Source organism: Columba livia, chromosome 4, assembly GCF_036013475.1.
Source record: "Columba livia isolate bColLiv1 breed racing homer chromosome 4, bColLiv1.pat.W.v2, whole genome shotgun sequence".
In the NCBI taxonomy this organism is placed as follows: domain Eukaryota; kingdom Metazoa; phylum Chordata; class Aves; order Columbiformes; family Columbidae; genus Columba; species Columba livia.
The window spans coordinates 11,448,933-11,469,773 of NC_088605.1; the positions used below are offsets into that span (position 1 = coordinate 11,448,933).

Consider the following 20,841-nt stretch of genomic DNA (forward strand, 5'->3'; position numbering starts at 1 on the left):
GACATCTCTCACACCCATTGAAGCTCCACCTAGAAGCGCGTAAACGGGAGCTGTGGCTTAAACACATGCAGCTGTGTTTTCTGAGAAAGAGGTGTTTGTAACTTCTTTTTACATGGTGCTGGTGTGGCAAGCTCCTCAGGATGAGAGGAGGAACATCTTGTTCTTGTATCCCTGGAAGTGTTCAAGGCCAGGCTGGACAGGGTTTTCAGCAACCTGGTCTGGTGGAAGGTGTGTTCGCCTGTGGCAGGGGGTTGGAACTAGATGTTCTTTAAGGTCTCTTCCAACACAAACCATTCTATGATTCTGTCCTAACTAGTCTTCTCCCAGAAATTCAGCTCCACTGTCAACTCTGAGGCACTCTCAGCCATCATGAGAAAAACATTTTTCAAAGGCCTAAGAAATTTGGTACAAAAGATCAACATACAGGTTCAGAGTGAAAGTGTTTGTCTTCCATTCCTAGGTGACTTCTAAACTGATCTTTTTTTGATCCTTTTTTGGCTGTGTGGTCTTTCATCTGTCTGTGTCTCAGGTCTTCTGAGAAAAGCAGTTGTAGTACTTCCCTGGCTTCCAGCAAGGTAGCAAGAATGAAAAGATAATGAACTATTCAGACTACTGTGTGGGGAGCCCAAATGACCCTTTAAATGCCTAAAGCAGGCTTCATCAGCAACGATAAGAGTCTGATTAGCTGAAAAGCCAGATTTCTAGCTGAAAGCCAGTCTCAGCAATGCACCTGTGAGGAGCGATCAGCAGTCATTTGTAAACCAAAGTTCATGTATTACCAATCGACATTTTATTTTATCATGAATAAGGACAAATATGAAACAGAAGACTTAAAATCTGTTTAAATATTCTCATGAAGATGCTCACACAAACCCCATATCCAGTTCACAGCCACGGAGCAATGGCACTGAGCAATTTATTGGGTTTCGATAAAGAATTCTGAAAATGTGCCCCAGGGCTGACAGCTGCAAGCAAAGAGAACAGAATGGTTGGATATGTAATGACAGGAATCATAAAAGTGAAAAGAAGGTGGTAATGAGTCTGCCACTTAAGGTCAGGCTTCACTGAAATACAATTAGAGTGCTAAGCCTTGAGTTGAAAAAAAAATTCAAATTGACAAAGTGAGTTAAGAAAAGCTACTTTAGGGTTAGGCCTTAGAAGCAGGGATCTTCTTGGGAATTGTTTCAAGATTTCAATCCATTTTGATTAAGTTTTGAACTTGGAAACTTAAATGCATGCTGGACAGTTTACTTCAAATTTACTGGATGCAAATCTCTATATGCCATGTACAAAGAGAAGGACCCTATGACATTTAACATACATGCTTTGCAATATGTTTCATTTGCATAGAGAATGTATGAGAAGCCTGGCTGGAAGCAACTCATGGTTCATACATTGATCACCTACAGAAAAAGAGAAGAAGAACCTAGTTTGCATTGTGAACCCTCATGTCCTGACAAGAAAAACCTGTTGTTACAGGGAGAAGAATGAGGTATATGCATTAATCCGTCGTTTGGCCCGTGCCACATTCATAAGCTGCAGAGAAAAGCAGCTCCCGCTCAGAGAAGGATTTGGTTGCATATACTGTGCCAGGTGACATTTTGCTCTTCTAAGCTTCTGGCACTGAAAGATGTTAATATATTTACAACCTTTCTTAAGGTCATCTCTGCTGTGTCTCCAGCTGAGCCATTAAATATTAATTGGACCTGCTTTCTAAAAATAAAAAGCAGAACCTCTAATTTACTTGTGTAATTAACACCTCCCACAAACCAGGTGTCCTCCTGAACCAGACCGAACAAGACTTTTGCTCTTCACAATCTTGAAATATTCCATGTTCTTTTGAGACAGACACACAGTTGCTTGTTCATTCTGCCTGCACAAGTGCACATCATTATTTTGGGAAAAAAAGTGTTAAATACCACAGAAAATATGCCCTCCAGGTGATGTAGTCAAACCTTCCTGCGCATATGGGGTAGCTGTCTTCAGTTTGGTTCTTTTTTAAGCATTTTGCCTAGATAAGTTTGAACATCTTGTCACAGGTCATTTTATTCAACAAGGCTCAACACTGCTACATTTCTTAAAGAGCTCAGATTTTAACCCATAGTTATAAAGAGCATGATTATTCTCTAGTCATGTAAAAGCATTTAGCATTAAAGAACTTTCATTCCCACATGTTTAACCATATAATAAGCTTAACATGGCAATTAGCTCTGAAATCTGAGCTCAGTACCACCATTACCCATGTTAAGACAAGGCAAATATATAATAAGTAATCACTGAGCAGCGCAGATTATTTGCGAAAGTTTATTAGGTGTTGATTTACCCAAATGAATAATATGCCCGCTCTTCAGTGAGGCTAAGGAATTTGTGCAGTGAAAACTCACGGAACCCAAGGTCTTTATTTCTCAGCTGCCACCTAAGCTCAGAAACACATACATTTTCAGTATTGCACAACATGAGGAATCTAGGGTTTTCTTTTGCACTTGGAGTGAAGCACATCTGTCTTGCCAGGAATTAGCAGGCTTGGATCCAGCACGTACCTAAACCTTTTGAGAATCTGTAGTCTAAGCACTACTTCAGCTTTATTGCCTCAGAAAGTCTGTCAGTTTCAGAGCTTATTTGCAATGTAGGTGCTAGAAAAAAAAAAAAAAAAGAAAAGTTTCTATTTAGTTTCTATTTCCTTTGAAGAGGTGACTCTCTTTGTACTAAATAAACATCAGAGCACTCACCTCAGAAATGGGGCACACAGACTCTTTTCCTTCCTCTGAAAAGGCAGATTCGAACCAACTCAATCCTGAATCTTCCCAGAAAACATCCAAGTTATCAGGCTTGGACATAGCTTGGTGGCAATTTATCAAGGAAAGAAAAATAAATAAATAAGGGAATATCTCCTCAGTTGCATGGAATTGTTAAAGGTTTGTTGTGCTTCAGAGTTTATACTCTGCCATTAGGATGAGTGTGTCAGCCAGAGAAGGTGCAGTTCTCAACTTCAGTCTCTGCATACAAAATACAGGTTTGGAGAAGGGGAGATAACTTTTTTATTGATTCACATTGCAACTAGGAGCTGAAAAGTCACAGCCCAGGAGTTTTTTGGGCCCTGCTGCTAGAAGAATGATGCTTCCCTCACACACTCTTTCAACAGCTCACCATTGTTTTCTCTAAGCAGCCACAGGTGGGTGACAGCTCCTTCTACTAGAGACATCACTGTGTCAGGCAGTTTCTGTTGACTCCATGGCATTTCCAACTCCACAAACACACCTGCAAGATATTGGCCAGTCTTTTATCTCCTAGCAAAACTCACTCCAGATCATTGTGTAGGAAATCCAGATAAAGTTTCCTGGAGCATGCCAATGGCAAGATGCTGTTTTGGATAGCATACTTCAACTTTGTTTGAAATCTTCTGATTCAAACCAAACCCTACTCTCAGTGAAATGGATAAACTTAACAACAGAGTCAATTATACTGTTAAGCAGCATTCTTTTATTGACAGCACTGAGGAGCTCTGGGGATCATCCTCCATAAGTGCTCCAAAGACTGGATGCTCTTGTGTTGCTTATGTTCACATAATTATTACATATCCATTCCAAATTTTGAAAATTTTTACATACAATACATCTATAAGAAGAAATAATTGATGATGTTAGTTATAGTTGTTTAGTTTCTTACTTACAATACATCCATTAATTATTAGTTAAACTAAGCACTCTGCTTCTAAACAATGTATCACTTAATCTTCTGTTTCCCTCTTGTCATGCAGAATGATCTAAACTTGAAAAATATCCCCTTGTTTTGCAGGTGGTCAGAAAGCATTTATCTCATGTCAATTGGTTAATGATGGGTATGTCTTTTATAACTTAATCACAGTATACATTAATTTGGCATCTTCTCTTCACCAGGACTGCGTATCCAATGTTTGTTTTATCTAAAATGTCAGTATGGGGGAATCCACAGCCTTGCCACCTCTGGTGAATGCTCCCATCATGTGAGCTATATGTTCTCACCCCCAGTATAGCCCCAAATCCTTTGATCTGTTTTGCAGCATCCAAAAAAATTGGGGGAAAGTGTCATTTTCCCCTACCTTCTCCTACCCCTGAATAATCCAGAGCATGGTTGTGACAGATGCATACCCTCCTTAGACTGGAGTACCGTCTAAGGTAAACTCCCAGAACTGGGACTGCCTCATCTCTGCATGTGGGTGAATGATAACTTAATAATTCCTCGCTGGACTGGCGAGTGTATTTTCCTTAAAAATTCCTTGCCGAACGGGCGAGTGTATTTTCCCTTAATATAATTCTTTGCTTTAATATAAGTAAGTGTGCTTTCCTCACTAGACAAATGAGTGTATTTTCCTGTAGTCAGACACTGTTTTTCGTGAGCCATGTGTATGCACACTGTGGATCTCCATTATTCTTATTTGCTGTACCCCAATAATTTCCTCAACTTATATCCGAACCTGTATTTTATGTTACTGGAGTGCTAACTGATTGTATAAACCCCGTTTCTAATTGGTTGTTTTCCCGGACTTTTCCGGACAGAATAAAAGTCTGTTTTGGACCTGGTTGTTCACCTAAAACTAATTTCAGGGTCCCTCTGTGACAATGGTGAATGAAGTACCAAGCTAACAGGAGTTTTACCTAGGTCAGGAAGCTCAGGTAATGAAATCAACACCTCTCGATGAACACTTCCTACTTCGTTAGAAAAGTAGAGCAAGCCCTTCTCTGGTGGAGAGTGGAGAAGGGATGGAGAGAACAAGGGAGACAGAAAAATTTACTTGCAGAACTGGCTGCGCATACTGAGGAAAGGAAGATGTCTTCTGATAATGCTAAAGGCACATAAATTTCATTGCAAATCAATATTGAGAGGACTAGAGTTCTCCTGCCTCTTCCTTAGTTTGTGGCGACCTTGCATCTGGAACACATTGTAGACCTTACCTTACTAGTTCTCTATGGAAAACAAATCTAAAAGATGTTCTGGAATACCCAGCACAGCTCAAAAAAAAAAAAAAAAGGGTTTTTTCCATCTAGACCTAAACACCTCCAGAAATGTTCAATGCTTTGTGAGGCTGAGTGGTATTGTGAAGTGTGTGCATGGCAACACCCTCAACTGGCATGAATAAGCTTCATTAATTAACTTAACAGCAGATGTAGCAGTTTAGCTATTTCCTGGTTTATACTTTTAAAATGTGGTTTATGGTTTAATAGCTTTAGAAGTTCATTGCTGTAATAGCCCTAAAGTTTATTATTTTTTCTCTCCTCTACTATTTCCTTGATACTAAGATAGAAAAAAAAAAACAAAGTGAAGACTTATTTATATTAGTATGTCTTGAAGGTGACAATTAACACACTGAACTGTATGTAACATATAAATTTCTTAAATTGAGCCCCATTTTATTTAGGAAACCAAAGGTAAGCATACAACTGTAGGTATCATAAACTCGTGTTTATTCACATTTAAATGCTTCAGACTATCAAAACTTTTTGGCACAAAACTGACCAAAAAATAACCGAAAATTTAACATCCATGGCCCTTATGTCGCAGCTGAAATGAAAGATTGAAGCATCAGGTGGCAGAAGGGGAGGTGTGTGAAGGAAGAAAGGAAGATAGTAAAACTGGAAAGATTCCATAGACAACATGTTTTTTTTTTTTTTCTGAAATACTGTATTTACACAAAATTGGAGAGAGTACAAATACTTTACTAAGAAGACAAAACCATTATAGTACATTCAATTTAAACACAGGCAGAACTATAGATGCAAAACACAGAGGCATAAGGTACTTGCATGGCAGAAAAAAAAAAAAGCATCAGAAAGGCCTCAGAGATTAAAAGTAGGAGATAAGAGAACATTGTAATTGTTATGCAGCATCACCTTCCCTTGACTTCAGTGGGATTGCAATTAGACGCTCTCCTTCCTCATTGTGGATGGTGGGAACATCCCTCTCCATGTGCTGAATGCTCAACAGTGATTTTACAAAACAGTTAAGCAGGTACTTAATTTTCAGCATGGGAACAGAGCTGTTAACTTCAAAGGAAATTATATTTGGGCCTAATCACATGCTTATACGGTTAGTTTGACCAAAAATAGCCTTCTCAATGCTTAATCGGGTCAAGTCCATTGTTACACAAAAAATAAGTGTTCTTTACTATCTTCTTACTTCTTTTTTTCTTAAAATATACTTTAGAGTTGCTTTAATTTTCCCCTTATGTACTCAATTAGAAAATAGCAGCTTATTGAATGCCACAGAATACTTTGATTCAAGTCTCATATAATCAAAGGAATATTGTTCAAAAATAATTCCCACATTTTCCAAAGCCTGTTTAGACTTAAAAATAAATAAAAGAGAAAAATACATGTAATAATAAAGCAGCTTTGTGTTTCTGGGCATTTGGCAGCAGGTCTGCTATAATAATTCTCAGACATCTCCTGATATCCATTAAAATCACCAGATTAACTGATCATTATGAAATAAAAGATTGTACAATATTATTACAATCCACCAAATATAGCCGATGCATGAAATATTTTACACATTAATTGTCCCTTAAAAAGAATTAATATATTTTAGCTTGTTCTTTGAAAACAGCTTCTGAAGTAATAGACCTTAAACACAGCGGTATCTGCCACTTCTACTGTCTAATTGTTTTTTTCTCAATAAAAGCTTGTTTGAACAGGACTACTAGCTCAGCAATGGAACTACAGTGTGATTTAACTTAATTCCATATATGTCTTTGTTACTGTTGCTGTAATTATTGTAATCACATACCACTGAAGTGCTAAATAGTAGTAACTCAGATATGTGGACTTTGGTTATGCTTGATAGAATACTGGCATATCAAATATAGGTACCACTTCCTAAAGGCTATGTTACAATCATGATGCCTAGTAATAAATAATAACAATCTCAGATTCAAAGTGCTGACCCATATCACTCATTTGAGGCACCAATACAATAAATCAATCAATTAAAAGACTTATTTGAAATGTTTGAAACTAACAGAGCAGATCCACGGCTGCCAAGTTACATGCACAGCACAGAGGACTCTATACCTCTCCTTCCAACCTGGGGATTCCTGCTGTCCCAGAAGATGCTGGAATATCACACCTGAAGTGGGACGCTCCAAAATATACCAAGTCTTCAGACATGAGACAAATGAAAGCTCTCTAAGCTTCTCTAAAGCATCCAAAGGCTCTCTCAAAACCCTCAAGCAACTCCGCTCACTCAGGGTCAAGGCTTTGCCATGTATTGTACTTGGCTGCAGACCAGGGAAAAGTCCACAACGAACTGCATCACATTAATGCAGCTTTCACACCTTGAAGACACTGTCACCACTGTGAGCACAAGAGGGAAAAGGCAGCTTCCCAGCAGCGGCAAACACCTGTCTCACTCAAAGGGGAATGCTTTTCATACTGTTAGTTTGTTCTGTGCAAGCAGTAATCATTTTCAGTGTCGAGAGAGCTGTTGTACCCCGATGATGGATACAGGTCCCTCTTGAGTATCCTATTGACAATGTTGATCAGAACTTTTTTGTATTGTTGACGTAAAAGCGAGTAAACAAATGGATCTGATGCAGCCTTACTGTAGGTGAGGCACTTGCTTATAACTCCCCAGTAGTAATTTATGGTAACAAAAGGAAGGAGCTCTATCAACCTGTTAAACATTAAAGAGAGAAGGAAACACTTGAGTGTTATATTCACACTGACCCCAGTGCTCAACTCATGCTTCATGAAACATTAAAGTGACACTTATTTTCTTACAGTACACAGTCTATGCAGGAGAAGGGCCCTGTACTTACTCCTTGGATTCAGCAAAGGCAAAGGAAACTTTCCTAGCAAGGCCGCTGGGAGACAACAATTATTCCCAGTATGAAAAGAGAGAAAAGTGTGTTTTCGAAGTTAATGCTCCTATACATCAGAGATAAGAAAGTGCTGGAATTTATTGTTCACTTTCTGAATTTAGAGAGTTGTGCTGGTAAGTGGTCAAAATTTTGGTAACATAAGTGACTACCCCTCTCCCATGGCAAGCTTGAGATAGACACAAGTGACTGGGAGAGTCAAGGCTCACTCAACTCAGTGAACTGAGTGGTGCTGTTCAGTAACACTTGAGACATTCACGTGTAACCCCCTCGACATCAGGCTACTACTCCTGCAAGTTGTGGGTCTCCTCTAGGTCCTTTGTCATATCTGCCAACGTATGTAAAGGTTTTGGATACTATGCATCACTCAAAGGACACAAGAAACCTGTACTAGACCACTGAAACCAATGCCTCAGATACAGAACAGTCAAGCTGAATTACACCACTGCTCTGAATTATCACATATGCAAAAAGGATTCATGTTAGACCATTGTAGTATGAAGAACAACATGGCAATATTTCAGAAAGATTTAAGTGGCAAATCCACACTATGCTTAAGAGCACAACTGCATCTGCTTACCTAGGAAAGTTTCTGTGTGTACTTGACTGACCACATTTGGCCAAAGACAACAAGGAGACAACATTTTAATCATCATTACATGACCAGCCAGCTGCCTCCAGGCCAGTGTCTCGTAGTCTGTGTTTTGTAGGTGATTAGTGGCCTCAGCACCTCAGTTGAGATGGGTGCATTAATCATGGGGGAGAAACTGCAACCAAGTTAAACACTTTTTCCACAGAAGTGAGAGCAAATCTTCAGACTATTTCAGCAAATGTCTAGCATACAATGCATCTGCAGTGAGAAAACTTTCCAGAAAAGTGGAAAGAACATGGTGAGAAGTTTTTATTATCTGGATGTCTTTTGTGAAGCCTTTTGCAAGGCTAAGAATATACTGTTTTGCTATATTTATTCCAGAAGGGAAAAAAAAAAAAAAAAGGTGCCACGAGAAAAAATAACTTTTCCTGTACCCTAGAACACCATTGTTTGAAGATGTAAGATCAGAAGCTTTGCCAAGTCTTGAAGAACCTTTTGGCCTCTTTCCAAAGTGCAGAGTTCCCAGCTTGCAGGGCATTGACTTTTGAAGTTGTTCTGATCCCTCCATGCAGAAAAGTTGACTTATCACCACTAGGACTGAACATTGCAACAAGTGGTTGGACTTTGTCAGGAAAATTTCTCATTTATATGCATGAAACTGAAATAATCCATGTGTCATGTGCATTTAAAAAACAGGTGACTTCTGTTTGAAGCTGCTTGGAAAAAATCCCAGTGAATTCAAAACAGAGAATAGGAAGGCACAAAATGTGAGGAATAAATAAATGTATGATAAATTACTCTTGTTGCATGCTTGCTTAGGTTTGTTGCATACTATATATCGCCCCGATACAAGAAATATACATTTGATATTTACATGTTTGATGTTTTTATACAGACACTAAATAAGAATAATTAGGTATCTTTCAGTCATGAAAACAGATATATTGCTATGTCTTCCCTTTAATCTACTATGGGCCCAAACATAATTGCACTGTAGCCAACATAAGAAAAATTACCTAGATTTTAATAAGATGAAGGGCCTGTACAAATCAAGTCAGCCTTAGAAATATCCATCTGAATGCATCTCAGTATCATGTTCTTGTTTTCAGTGCTGCTACAGAAAAGATGAAATTAATCTGTCTGCTCTTAGTGAACAGACGCATATTTTGCTAATGATCATAATTTCATTCAAATTTCTGAAATGAGGAGCAAATACTGAGCTCACAACACAAACTGAGTCACCAGGCCAAAGAGCAAGAAAACGGGAGGGAGATCTCTGACTTTGCCTCCATAGAAATTCCTTCAGTGTCACCTGCCCTAACAGCAGAATGGTGGAAGAATGGAGAACTGTGCATGTCAGCAAGTCCTCTAACTTCGTCTTCACCACCACCTTTTATCCAGTGCCACTGCCTTGCCCTTGGGGCAAAAAGCCTTTGATGTTGTCTTCCCCAAATACTTCCCATTTCTCTGTCACTGGACCACCTCAAGTGTTAGTGACTGAGGCAGAAGCTGTAACTTGAAACGCACATTTATATAAACCCTCAGTCTTCTTTCTAGTGACACAAGATACCAGTTTGTCACATGTAGAAAATGCACTGTCTCACATTTGCCAAATGCAAGGTCTGAAAAAGGAAGTCACTTTTATTTTAGAGTTTATGAGAATTATCTCTGCCCTGAAAAATGTGACAACACTGGAATTTGCTGAGCTTGCTAATGTTCAGATGGAAAGAAGATGGCAAAATCCACTTTGCTCAATATGATTTTATCCTGATTATAGCAGAAGTTAATAGAAAATGACTCAGAATGTACTGAACAGTACAATTAACCTTTAAACTCTCTGATGTAATGTTAATACTTGTAATAATCCTTTCAACTGAAAAAAAAAAAAAAAGAAGAGTTATCCAAGCGATCTGTCAGGAATCCCTGACATGCATTCAGATAAAGGGAAACTGATAGAAATATCATCTTAAAGGTTAAAAAATATTGTCATTTTTGTTCACTGGGCTCAATCTGTCCCTTGCCCATACAAAAAGAAGGGTAATGACTGTGATCATAAATGGCCTATATACGTGTGACTGTGAGAGATCAGTGCTCTAAAGCCAGACAATTTCTGTAAGCTGGTGTGGCTGCAGACCCTGGCAGATTGGCAGAAACCTTGAGGAAACCCTGACTAGGGTGGTTTTGCAAAGACTAGTGCACCTTCCTTGACAAAAGTAGTTCTCTTTAAATGTGTCTTGAAAACACTGTGAAAAGGGACATAATTTTTAAAAAGACACTAGTGAAAAATTTAGCCCATTTCAATTTAGATATTAAAGGTTCAATCCTGAGGTGCTGCAATTCAGTAGAGTTAAATTGATTTCCAGCTCACTGATTTATGCAAGAATTTAAAATAATAACCATATGTTGTTTAAAGACTAAGAAAGTACAGAATGAGAATGATACATGACTATTTAAAAAGGTGCAAATCACCAGGGTGGATGCCAATTATTCTGACCAGTTGAGGAGCATGATGTTTCTTATACATTATTAGTTTTCCTGGGAGATGACTCTCACACCTCATCACAAGGCTGTTGTGCACCATTACAGACATTAAGTTTTCCAGACACAAAGTTTAACTGACAAATTATCAGCCTGGATAAAGTTAAATTATGTCACCAAAGCTTCCAATAAATTTGGCCCTATGGCTTTAAAAAAAGAAAAAAATACTGAGCTAATCACGAAAAGCTGTCTGCTTTCCTCTCTCTTGCTCTGGTCGTGCTAATAAGGAAAGGTGGTGAGTCTTTTAAACTGCTTTTATCTCCCACCGGCATGCAATTAATTCCTGGTATCTGTCCTAAAAGCCTCTTGCTCTTGGCAGAGGCACTCCGACCTGGCTGCAATGAAGAAAGGAGAGCCAGAGTTTGCCGAGGCTTCACCAGCGGCTAGGCGTGCGGGCAGGGTCGGTGTGTGTGCAAGTGTGAGTGCATGTGTGCTTGTGTATTCTGCCCCTCAGAACCAGACCCGGGTGTTCAGCTCCGGCACCCCAAAATTAGCTGTAGCACCCTCCGAGAACCTGTGCGTCTGAGGGTATACTGGTCCCGGAAAGTCCCCCACCCCAATAGACGATACTAACCTGGTGATAATGTAAGGACCAAAACAGATCACGAACGACCCTATAAAAATACTGATTTTCTTAGTAGCCCGTTGCCTCCTCCGCTTCTGCTCATTAAGGCAACGCTGCTTCACACTGCAAAGGGAAAAGAGCAGTCGGTGGGTTAAGGCAAGAAGCGAGAAGGAAAGATGTGAACCCCGGGAAGAGGGGAAGGACTCGCTCCCGGCCGGAGAGATCCTGCCCTGGGGGAGGACAGGGCAGGGTAGTCCCCGGGGGAGGGAGCGCAGCCCCAGACCAGGAGGGTGGCAGTCCCCTGGGGAGGGGAGGGCAGCCCCGGCTCCTGCGACTCTGGGGACGATCGCACTCACCAAAGCAGCGGCTCCCTGTTAAAGGGAGCTAGGGCAAGTGGGAGCACCCGGCGAGCGGGACTAGCATTTAAACAAAGCAGGCTACAAACGCACAAGCCACCGTCTTCTGGCAGTGTAAGCAGCGTCTGAAACTAGAGGCAGAAGGGTTCGCCATGTGGCCAGGGCAGTCAGAAGTGAAGGAAAGGGTGCTGGGGAGGCAGGACATGCTCTCCTCCCGGGGTACCTACCGCAACTGCCCTGGGGCTGTGAATACCAACACGCATACATTACCTGGGGTGTATATCCACCAGTAAAACCAATGTCTGCATGGTGATAATGTCTATCCGCTTGCAGTGGAACCGGGCAACTTTCAGCACCTTTAAGTAGGTGAAACACAAGATCACCAGCGACAGCATGAAACTAGTGGAGTGAAAGACGATGGTGAACACTGTAAACCTTCTCCGTTCCGTCTCTTCCTTCAGGTGCAAGGTGCAAGAGGCATAAACGCTGCTGTAATCTACCCACGAGTAAAACAAAGATACCAAGGGGAACGTGAGGGAGTGGAGCCACGAGTAGCCCATCAGTATCACTGCGTCCTTATACCGCATTTTGCTGGTGTAGCTTAAGGGGAACACCACGGCAATCCATTTGTCGATGCTGAGTGCTGCCATGCTCAGCATCGTGTTGGAAGTCAGGAAAGTTTCCAGGAAACCCACTGCCTTGCAGACGCAGCCCCCGAGGGGTTGCTGGCTCCTCAGGATCCCCAGCAGGGTAAAAGGCATGTTCAGGACGGTGAGGAGCAGGTTGCAAAAGGATAAGTTCACCAGGAAAACCCCGGCGACCTGCTTGCGGATCTCCGTACTGTAGACGAAGCATAGCAGCACCAGGAGGTTGGAGAGCAGAGAGACAACCAGCACCAGCACGAGGAGCAACGCCAGCAGCACGCCTGCCAAGTCCATCTCTCAGCGGGTCGCCTGGAGCAGACGAGGGCAGGAGGAAGGAGGCATCCGAGCCGGCACCGCAGCCTCGCCTGCCGCCGCCCGCGGCCGCCCGCGCATGTTGCCGGCGGCGCGGACCGGGGGACAGGGGGCCGGGGGAGCGGGGAGAGGAGCCGGAGGCAGAGGGGTGTAGGGAGAGGAGCAGGGGGCGGGGAGCAGAGAGGAAGGTGCAGAGAGAGGGGAGAGGGGAACGGGGCTGGGCGGGCTGACAGCCGGGGCAGAGGGGAGAGCTCCCGCGGGGAAGCGGAACCGGGATACCTGGGTAGCGGTGCCAGAAAGCGGGGTAGCGGGGTCCGGGCTAATTGGGGACGGGGCAACCGGGGACCCGAGCCGGAGGTAGGGGTGAGGTCGGGGCACCCGGGAATCGGAGCCGGGGAGAGGGGTCGGGGCTCCGGGGGAGTGGAGTCGGGGGAGCGGGGCCGGGGGAAGCGGGGAGCGCGGCCGCGGGAGTGGGGAGCGGGGCCCGGAGCCGAAGCGCGGTGCTCGCTGCGCGCTGTCCGCGGTGCTGAAGCGGGACCTGCCCCGACGGCCGAGCCGCGCTGCCTTCAGGCTGCTGTGCCCCCCGCGCCGGTGCCCTCTCCGGGTCCCCCTGCGACGGGCGCACGGCCGCCTTCAGGCACTGAGCATCTTCTCCCGCTGCCCAGCCCCTGAAATACTCCAGCCGCGGAGCCTCCCGCGGCGACTCATGCGCAGACGAGCGGCTGCGAGGCACAGGCTCAGCCAGAGATCGCGGAGTCAGTTTTGATTCACTCCCGGACCGCAGGCGACAGCAACAGGAAGCCCAACTTTCCGCTAATGCGCAGCTCAGGAAGGATCAGAGCTGGCGGGGAATCGCTGGTAGTTTAATGTCTGTGCCGTGCTCAGGAACGCCTTGAGCGCACCGGCTGCATTCAGCGTTCATGAAACCTGTCGAAAAGCTACTGTCTGTGTCCTTGGAAGGTTTCCCCTCTCCATCTGAGGGACTACTTGCCCCTTCCCCTGCTTTGATTTCATAGCACTAGAGGGGTTATGTTTACCGTGGGTATCCCCACTGTCCTCCTTGGTCAACAATAGGGGGAAGGTTAGCGACTTCACTTTGGCCACTTTGACTCACACTTTTGAAGTTGCAGCTCGGTGAACAACTGCCTGCATTACAGTGGTGCTGGCATATTCTGTGGAAAACTAAGTCTCTCTCTTACCATTTTCCACTTACACTCTTAGCACAACAGTGCAATAGTAAGAAAGGGTTTTTTTCAGTTATCACATTGTGGCAAGAGCTAAAAAGACAAATATGAAAGAGGCCAGAGATTCTCCCTTTGCACCTGTCAGGAAAGTGGATCACGTATCTAGTGCCCAAAGATGCTATAAATCTTGTCTTAGATTAAAAAGTAAAAGAAATATAGAAGGGGAAAAAATAGGACATAAGTTTTGGTGCATAAAAGAACTGGTACAGAAAAAATCTGCCACATCTAATCACCATCACATTTTACAGTTGATTGCCAGAACTGACAGGAAGAAAAGGAGAAGGGTAGCTTTCCCACTATCCAAAATGACTATTAATATCCTAAGGAAATGCTGCATTGTATATATTGTTCCTACAACGTAGCCTTGTCACGCAAGTGTGACCACTGTGTGAATAACTACACATAAAAGTGCTTGGCAGAGCCTGGAGGCAATGTTTGTTTGTCTGTTTGTTTGTTTTTCCAACAGCATTTATAAGCTTTGGATCAGGCCCTAATTGAAAAGCTTGCTATGGTAAGTTGTATGTCTTAAGGAAAGAGCAAAGCAACAAGACATGAGATGTGTTGTTTTGAAGAGAACCAGAACTGTATTATTCCTCAGGATGGAAAGAAATTTAATGTTTTCTTTGATCAGAAAGCTGTAATTTCCAAAGTTAAAAAAGAGCAGATGCAATTGACAGTGCTTATGCTTGACAAACAAAGATCCAATAGATATCTGTGTAAGCATTTGAAAAAAAAATTTATAAAAGCGTGACAATACCAGTTCTCTCAGAGTTCAGTTGTTGCACTTCTGTCATCAGAGAACTAACACTGCAGAGCCAAATGCTGCACAGAGGGTTGGGAAAAATTGAACTGTCATGGGAGAAGCTGGCTGTACCCATTCAGAGCAGAGGTTCTGCAGTTACTCCCTCTCTCATAACAGCAACGCTTAAGATTCCTGCTAGTCAGAACCCATCTATAACTTACCTTTCATTTAATAGTATCACAAGGTTATGATGCTTTTATGTTAGACATCTGGGATTAGAGGCTCTCTGTGTGGTGCTGTGAGGTGGGGTGGATGTTATTTTATATCATCACAGAGATAACCTAGATGTGCTCTACTCTTACTGTGAGAGCTACTTGAGAAGCTATTTCCTGTTGGATCCAGACAGAAGGCAACTTCTGTCTCTTTCTGACTCTCTTCTATGCATGCACACATAATTTCTCTAATACAACCTTTTCAAATGAAGAATGAATTGTTTCTGAAAACTAATGGAGAAATAACACATCAAAACAAGACAAGAAAAAAAAATAAGGTAGCAAGCAGCAGAAAGCCAGGAAAAAATGATTCTGTTTTTTCACATGTGCAATGAGTTGTACAGTCCCCTGAAACAATATCCTGGGCTCAAAGGACCCAGTAGAAATGAAATTGTTAGATTTTCCCTTCTATTTTCAGTGGAACTTTGTCAACATGACAAGTTAAGCATATGCATGACTTTCTGTGGGATGTATGTCCTCTGCTGACCCTTTACCATTTACAGGACGCAAACTATAACACTTCATACCAACCACCTTTCAATTTAATGTTCAAATACCCATTTACAGCTTATGAAGCTGAAAATTGGCATGTGTGTGAGACCAGAAGTCTTAAACTTGCCACTGTGGGTCTATGAAAGTAGGCATCTGCTACCTTAGCCCCTCAAAAGACATATGCTCATGCTACCTTTTTGCATATAGCAGACACACATAAATCACTGCAAATGATAAGGATGAGTCATACTAAACCTACATATTTTCCCAATCAAGATCTTACAGTATTTACTTTCACAATCAAGGATGCTGTCTTGATTGAAACTGGGGACAGTGGAGACTGCTGCAATACAAACAAGAAAAGGAAAAAGAAAAGAGAGGTGCTTGTCATTAATTATCCTTTAATAGACATAAACTATTCAGTTAGCACAGATTAGGTAAGTACTTGAGACTTTTGTTCTAGTAGCTGCATCATTCATTAAATCTACACATTCATCTGTTCTAAATATTGACCACAACTTATTGGATTTAATGGTTAATGGACTGTATTCACTGAAAAGAAATAGGGGACGATTGAAATTCCCTTTTAGTTTCACTCCAGGAGAGATGTGTCATGCAAATTTCAATGTAGATCACAACTGAGCATAATTCAGCTCTAATCAATGTATTCTGCAAAGGCTAGGAACACATTTAATTTGGTTCTAATTTTAAGAAAGCATGATGAAAGAAGGAGGTCTCAAACAAATTACATCAAATAATTTGCAAGTACAGAGAAAAGCAACCCTTTCCCCCAGCTTGTCTTACAGTAGGTAACCAATATGGGGGGAAGTGGAATGGCTTGCAGAACCAACATTAAGAACAAGGCTTTTCACTTCTAGGCCACTTGCTAAAAAGTGATCAATTTCAAAAGTGAGGAAGAATAGTTAATACCCGTCAGATTTTTCAGCATGCTCTCCAAACAGCTCTGGTACTCATAGCTCTCAAAAAGAATGTGGAAACATTCTCATCACCACAATGGCAGCATGTGTGTCATTGTTGTTTTGCTAGTTTTAGTTAATGAAGCTTTAGTGAAGCTAGAGTCCTTCAGCTCACCAAAACTAAGCAGCAACTTAATTTTTTATTATTCTCTTGTAGTTTCTTTTCAGAGTCCTGCTTTATTATTATTTCAACTATAGGGTCTTTGAGCAAGCAGGGCATCCTTAGCTACTAGACTAACACAGCTTTTATTCTTTCTGCAACAATAAGACAAATGAGCAAGTAGACAGTAGTAACGTAATAACTGACATGCTGTTAGTCTCTTCAGAAGGGATGTGAGGCCTGACTCATCAGTCTAATACAACTCCACATCACTGTTCCTGTGGCAGAATTCCAGTGGGCACATTTACCACCTGTGGAATAGCTTTGTCATAAAGATCTTCCTCAAATGGAGTAAATCCAAACTGAAAGGACTGCACGTTCCTCCTGTAGACCACTACTTTGCAGGGAAAACATAGAGCAGTAAAAAGTATGTGTATTTATCATAACTACCAGGGAAGGGAGAACAGCAAAAGAAATATGAAGCTTAACTGTGCAGCAGTTCTGCATACTGAAATTACTTCAAAATTCTTAAATACTACAATAACAAATCTCATAGTTCAACAGATAAAGTTGCAGTTGGATTAATGCAATATAACATAACAGCTTATGCACACAAGACATATTCCTACAGTTTGCAAAAATTGATCTCAAAATAACACAAGCATAAAATATTTGACTTTGAGGGTGGAGCTGAGGTTTGATGAAACAGGTAATAATGCCACAAGAATAACTGGTGAGACCACACCTCAAATACTGTGTTCAGTTTGGGGTCCTTCACTACAAGGAACACACTGAGGTGCTGGAGAGACTTCAGAGAAGGGCAACGAGGCTGGTGAGGGGCCTGGAGCACAAGTGTGATGAGGAGCGGCTGAGGGAACTGGGGCTGTTCAGCCTGGAGAAAAGGAGGCTGAGGGGAGACCTTATTGCTGTCTGCAACTACCTGAAAGGAAGTTGTAGTATGGGGGGTGTTGGTCTCTTCTCCCAAGTAGCAAGTGATTGGACAAGAGGAAATGGCCTCAAGTTGCACCAGGGGAGGTTTAGATTGGATTTTAGGAAAAAATTCTTCACTGAAAGGTTTGTTGGGCATTGGGACAGGTTGCCCAGGGAAGCTGTGGAGTCACCATCCCTGGAGATGTTTAAAAGGCATTTAGACAAGGTTCTTAATGACATAGTTTAGTGCTAGAGTTAGGTTATGGTTGGACTTGATGATCCTGAGTGTCTCTTCCAACCAAAATGATTTTGTGATTCTATGAGAAGTAGAAATGGCCTCAAGTTGCACCAGGGGAGGTTTAGATTGGATTTTAGGAAAAATTTCTTTATGGAAAGTATTGTGAAGCACTGGAACAAGCTGCCCAAAGAAGTGGTTGAGTTACCATCCTTGGTGGTATTTAAAAGACATGTATATATGACACTTAGGGACATGGTTTAGTGGTGGACTTGGTAGTGTTAGATTAAGGGTTTGGTTTCATGATCATAAGGGTCTTTTCCAACCTAAAGCATTCTATGATTCTGTGATTCTATTCTTGATGTTTCTTAATGGAAATGAAAGTGCATGGATACTGGAGTATGAAAGGAAAACAGCAAAATATTCAGAGAATTAAAACAAGTTTCATCTGAGATAAAATTCTAAAAATAGATATGGATGAATATGTGTCAGTGCTTCCTCTTTCTTCCACCAGTGCATCTTGTCTTTGTCGTCCACAACATGAGGCAGCGGATAGAACTAGCATTCTGCATTGCAAGATTCAGCTTTGGAATAAAGCTCTCTGGACTTTCTTCTTAGAGTACAATGCAAAAATGTGAATGCAAAAATATGCTATTCTACTGAGCAGAAAAATAAATTGATTTGAGTGAAGTTTGTGTCAGGAGGTAAACAAACACTAACAGCTTTTACACAGAACAGCTTTACTGCTGTAATGCAGGTCTGAAACTTTAATGGAGGAATACTGTTCCCCCAAGCAAATGGCACAGGAACTTGAATCTCTGTCTTCCATAACTCAACATTAAGTTCTTCAAAATACCCAGACTATTTCAGTTCTTTCCTCACATTTGCTCTACAACAGAGTTACTCCTGATTCAATTGAATGTTCGGGACTTGGGTCATAGCCAGAATTTTTAATTTCACCAGGGTACAATTCTTTTGCAGTCTTGAGAAAAAATAAAATGGTGAGTGGATTCTCAATATTGAATCTCAACGTAAGAGCACATGTACTCTCCTTCCATTTTCATCTATTTTGTCCACATCTTAAGGATGTAGTATATTGATAGGAATTTGATAACCTGATAGGAATAAAGATTAGAGTACATTTTTCTTGCTGTTTTTCCACAGTGCCTCACAAACACTGTGGTTCATACTAGCAGTGCTGTACTACACCAGCTTGTTATAAAATTTATCAAAGCTGCAGGCATGGGGATGAAATTCCCAGGAGTCTTTTACTGGCATTTTCAACAAATGTGACAAGGTTTAGCACTCCCAGGGGCCAGCAAACATTAAACGGCATTTTTCAGAAACTGCTGAGGCTATTTATTTACTGTTGCAGTGAAGTTCTAGGAGCAAACATATGAAAAAAACGGCATGTGTTCTTCTCCTGTACTGTAGAAATTCTCCTTTTCCTGCCTTACTTGCTTAAAATCCCCCACACTTCTTCCTTGCACAGACAGTTTGATTCTGCTTTCCTTGAGTCAGTGCAAACCCAAGACAAGTCTCTTAAAGCCACTGGGAAAACCAACACAGTGGAAATTAAAGCAATCAAGCACAAGGTTGTAGAAACAGCGTTAAGTTTCTGTGATGGGAGCCATGTTGGTTAGGGTGACTTATTATACAGAACACTCAGCAAATTATATTAAGAAAAAAATTAACGCCACCTTGTGCAGTGAGAGGGCTGATCTGACAAAGATCACTGCTGAGCTACTCGGGGACAGAGATGTGCAAAGCAGGCTTGCCCTTCAGATTGATGTAGGGGAAGGAGTGCACGCACACAGCAGAGAACTCTTTCTTAAGCTGTTTGCTCAGGAGTAGTTTAAACAGATGCTGAATCAAAGGAACAGAGGGGGTTTTGGAGTGGGCAAGTCGCTGTGGGCTGAACTCAGATGTGACCAGGGCAGCCACAAAGGAGCAAATTGCTTTGGCATTAGGGCACAAGTGCCTCTCAGCTCTGCAAATTCCCTCCTGAGGGATGGATGTGTCACATAACTTATCCCCCCATGGATGTGTAGCAGACCAGTCCCCATAATTCAGGGCAACAGCCTTGGGTTGTACAGAGTTGACCCTGCTTCTCCTGCCCCAGGTCTTTAACCTTCACGCATTAATCTTTCTGTGGCAGTTTCTTGCTTAAAGACCTTAAGCAATAGTTTGCCTCTCCCTAAGCTGTCACTGCAGAGAGGTTTCTTCACACCCCCACTAACAGGTACAGCTTCTATTGGTGAAGGTAATCAACTGGCACCATCTGCTTTGAGGAATAAATAGCAAGATATTTTCTACAGCAATTCTGTAATATCTAGGTACTGTCCTCCCATCACATCCATCCCTTTCCCTTGCCCACCCACCCATACACCCACCCCCACATCCATCCACAGGAACACGTTCTTTTGCAGAAAAAAACAACGGCTCAAAAGCAACGTCACTCCAAGAAATAGAATTGGCAGGTAATAAATAAGCCTGTGCTATGCTGCTTTCATAAAAAACACTCTCTGGGGCTAAGACATTTAAATGTGACCACAGGTCATTGTGCATGCACAGCTATTGCAGAGTCTCTATTATCACGCACCTTTCACTAAATGTTTCACTGAATGTGCTAAAAAACAAAAAAAATAAAAAACACAAAAAACCCCACAACACCAAAAAGCCCCACTTTCATTAGGGTAAAGAAAGAAAATCAGGGAACTGCCAGAACAAAATTCACACGGTATAATGCAAACTCTGTACACTGGCATAGCAGGGTTCCCACTGTAAGTGATGTTGCTTAGGAACAATAATAACAAGTAGCCCCAAATCATCCCCTCTGATTAGAAAGGGAGACTCAGTCTCCCACCAGAAGCATAGAAGTGAAAAATATCACACCCATCTATGAGTCTCACTTTTACCTGGGATGGGCTTTCATCTGAATAACAAGAGACAAGTTGGTCCCCAGTTCTGCCAGGAGCCCTACCACAAAC

At 41.9% G+C, this 20,841-nt stretch overlaps 1 protein-coding gene across 1 annotated transcript; it reads right to left on the reverse strand.

Moving 5' to 3' along the window:
- Positions 1-5,425: 5,425 nt before the first annotated feature.
- Positions 5,426-13,883, reverse strand: GPR78 (G protein-coupled receptor 78). The gene is made up of 3 exons (XM_013367022.3): positions 12,174-13,883; positions 11,557-11,670; positions 5,426-7,647 (listed from the first exon to the last, which is right to left on the reverse strand). Exons 1-3 carry the CDS (start codon positions 12,839-12,841, stop codon positions 7,410-7,412), a joined length of 1,020 nt encoding a protein of 339 aa, XP_013222476.2. The 5' UTR covers positions 12,842-13,883; the 3' UTR covers positions 5,426-7,409.
- Positions 13,884-20,841: the final 6,958 nt, after the last annotated feature.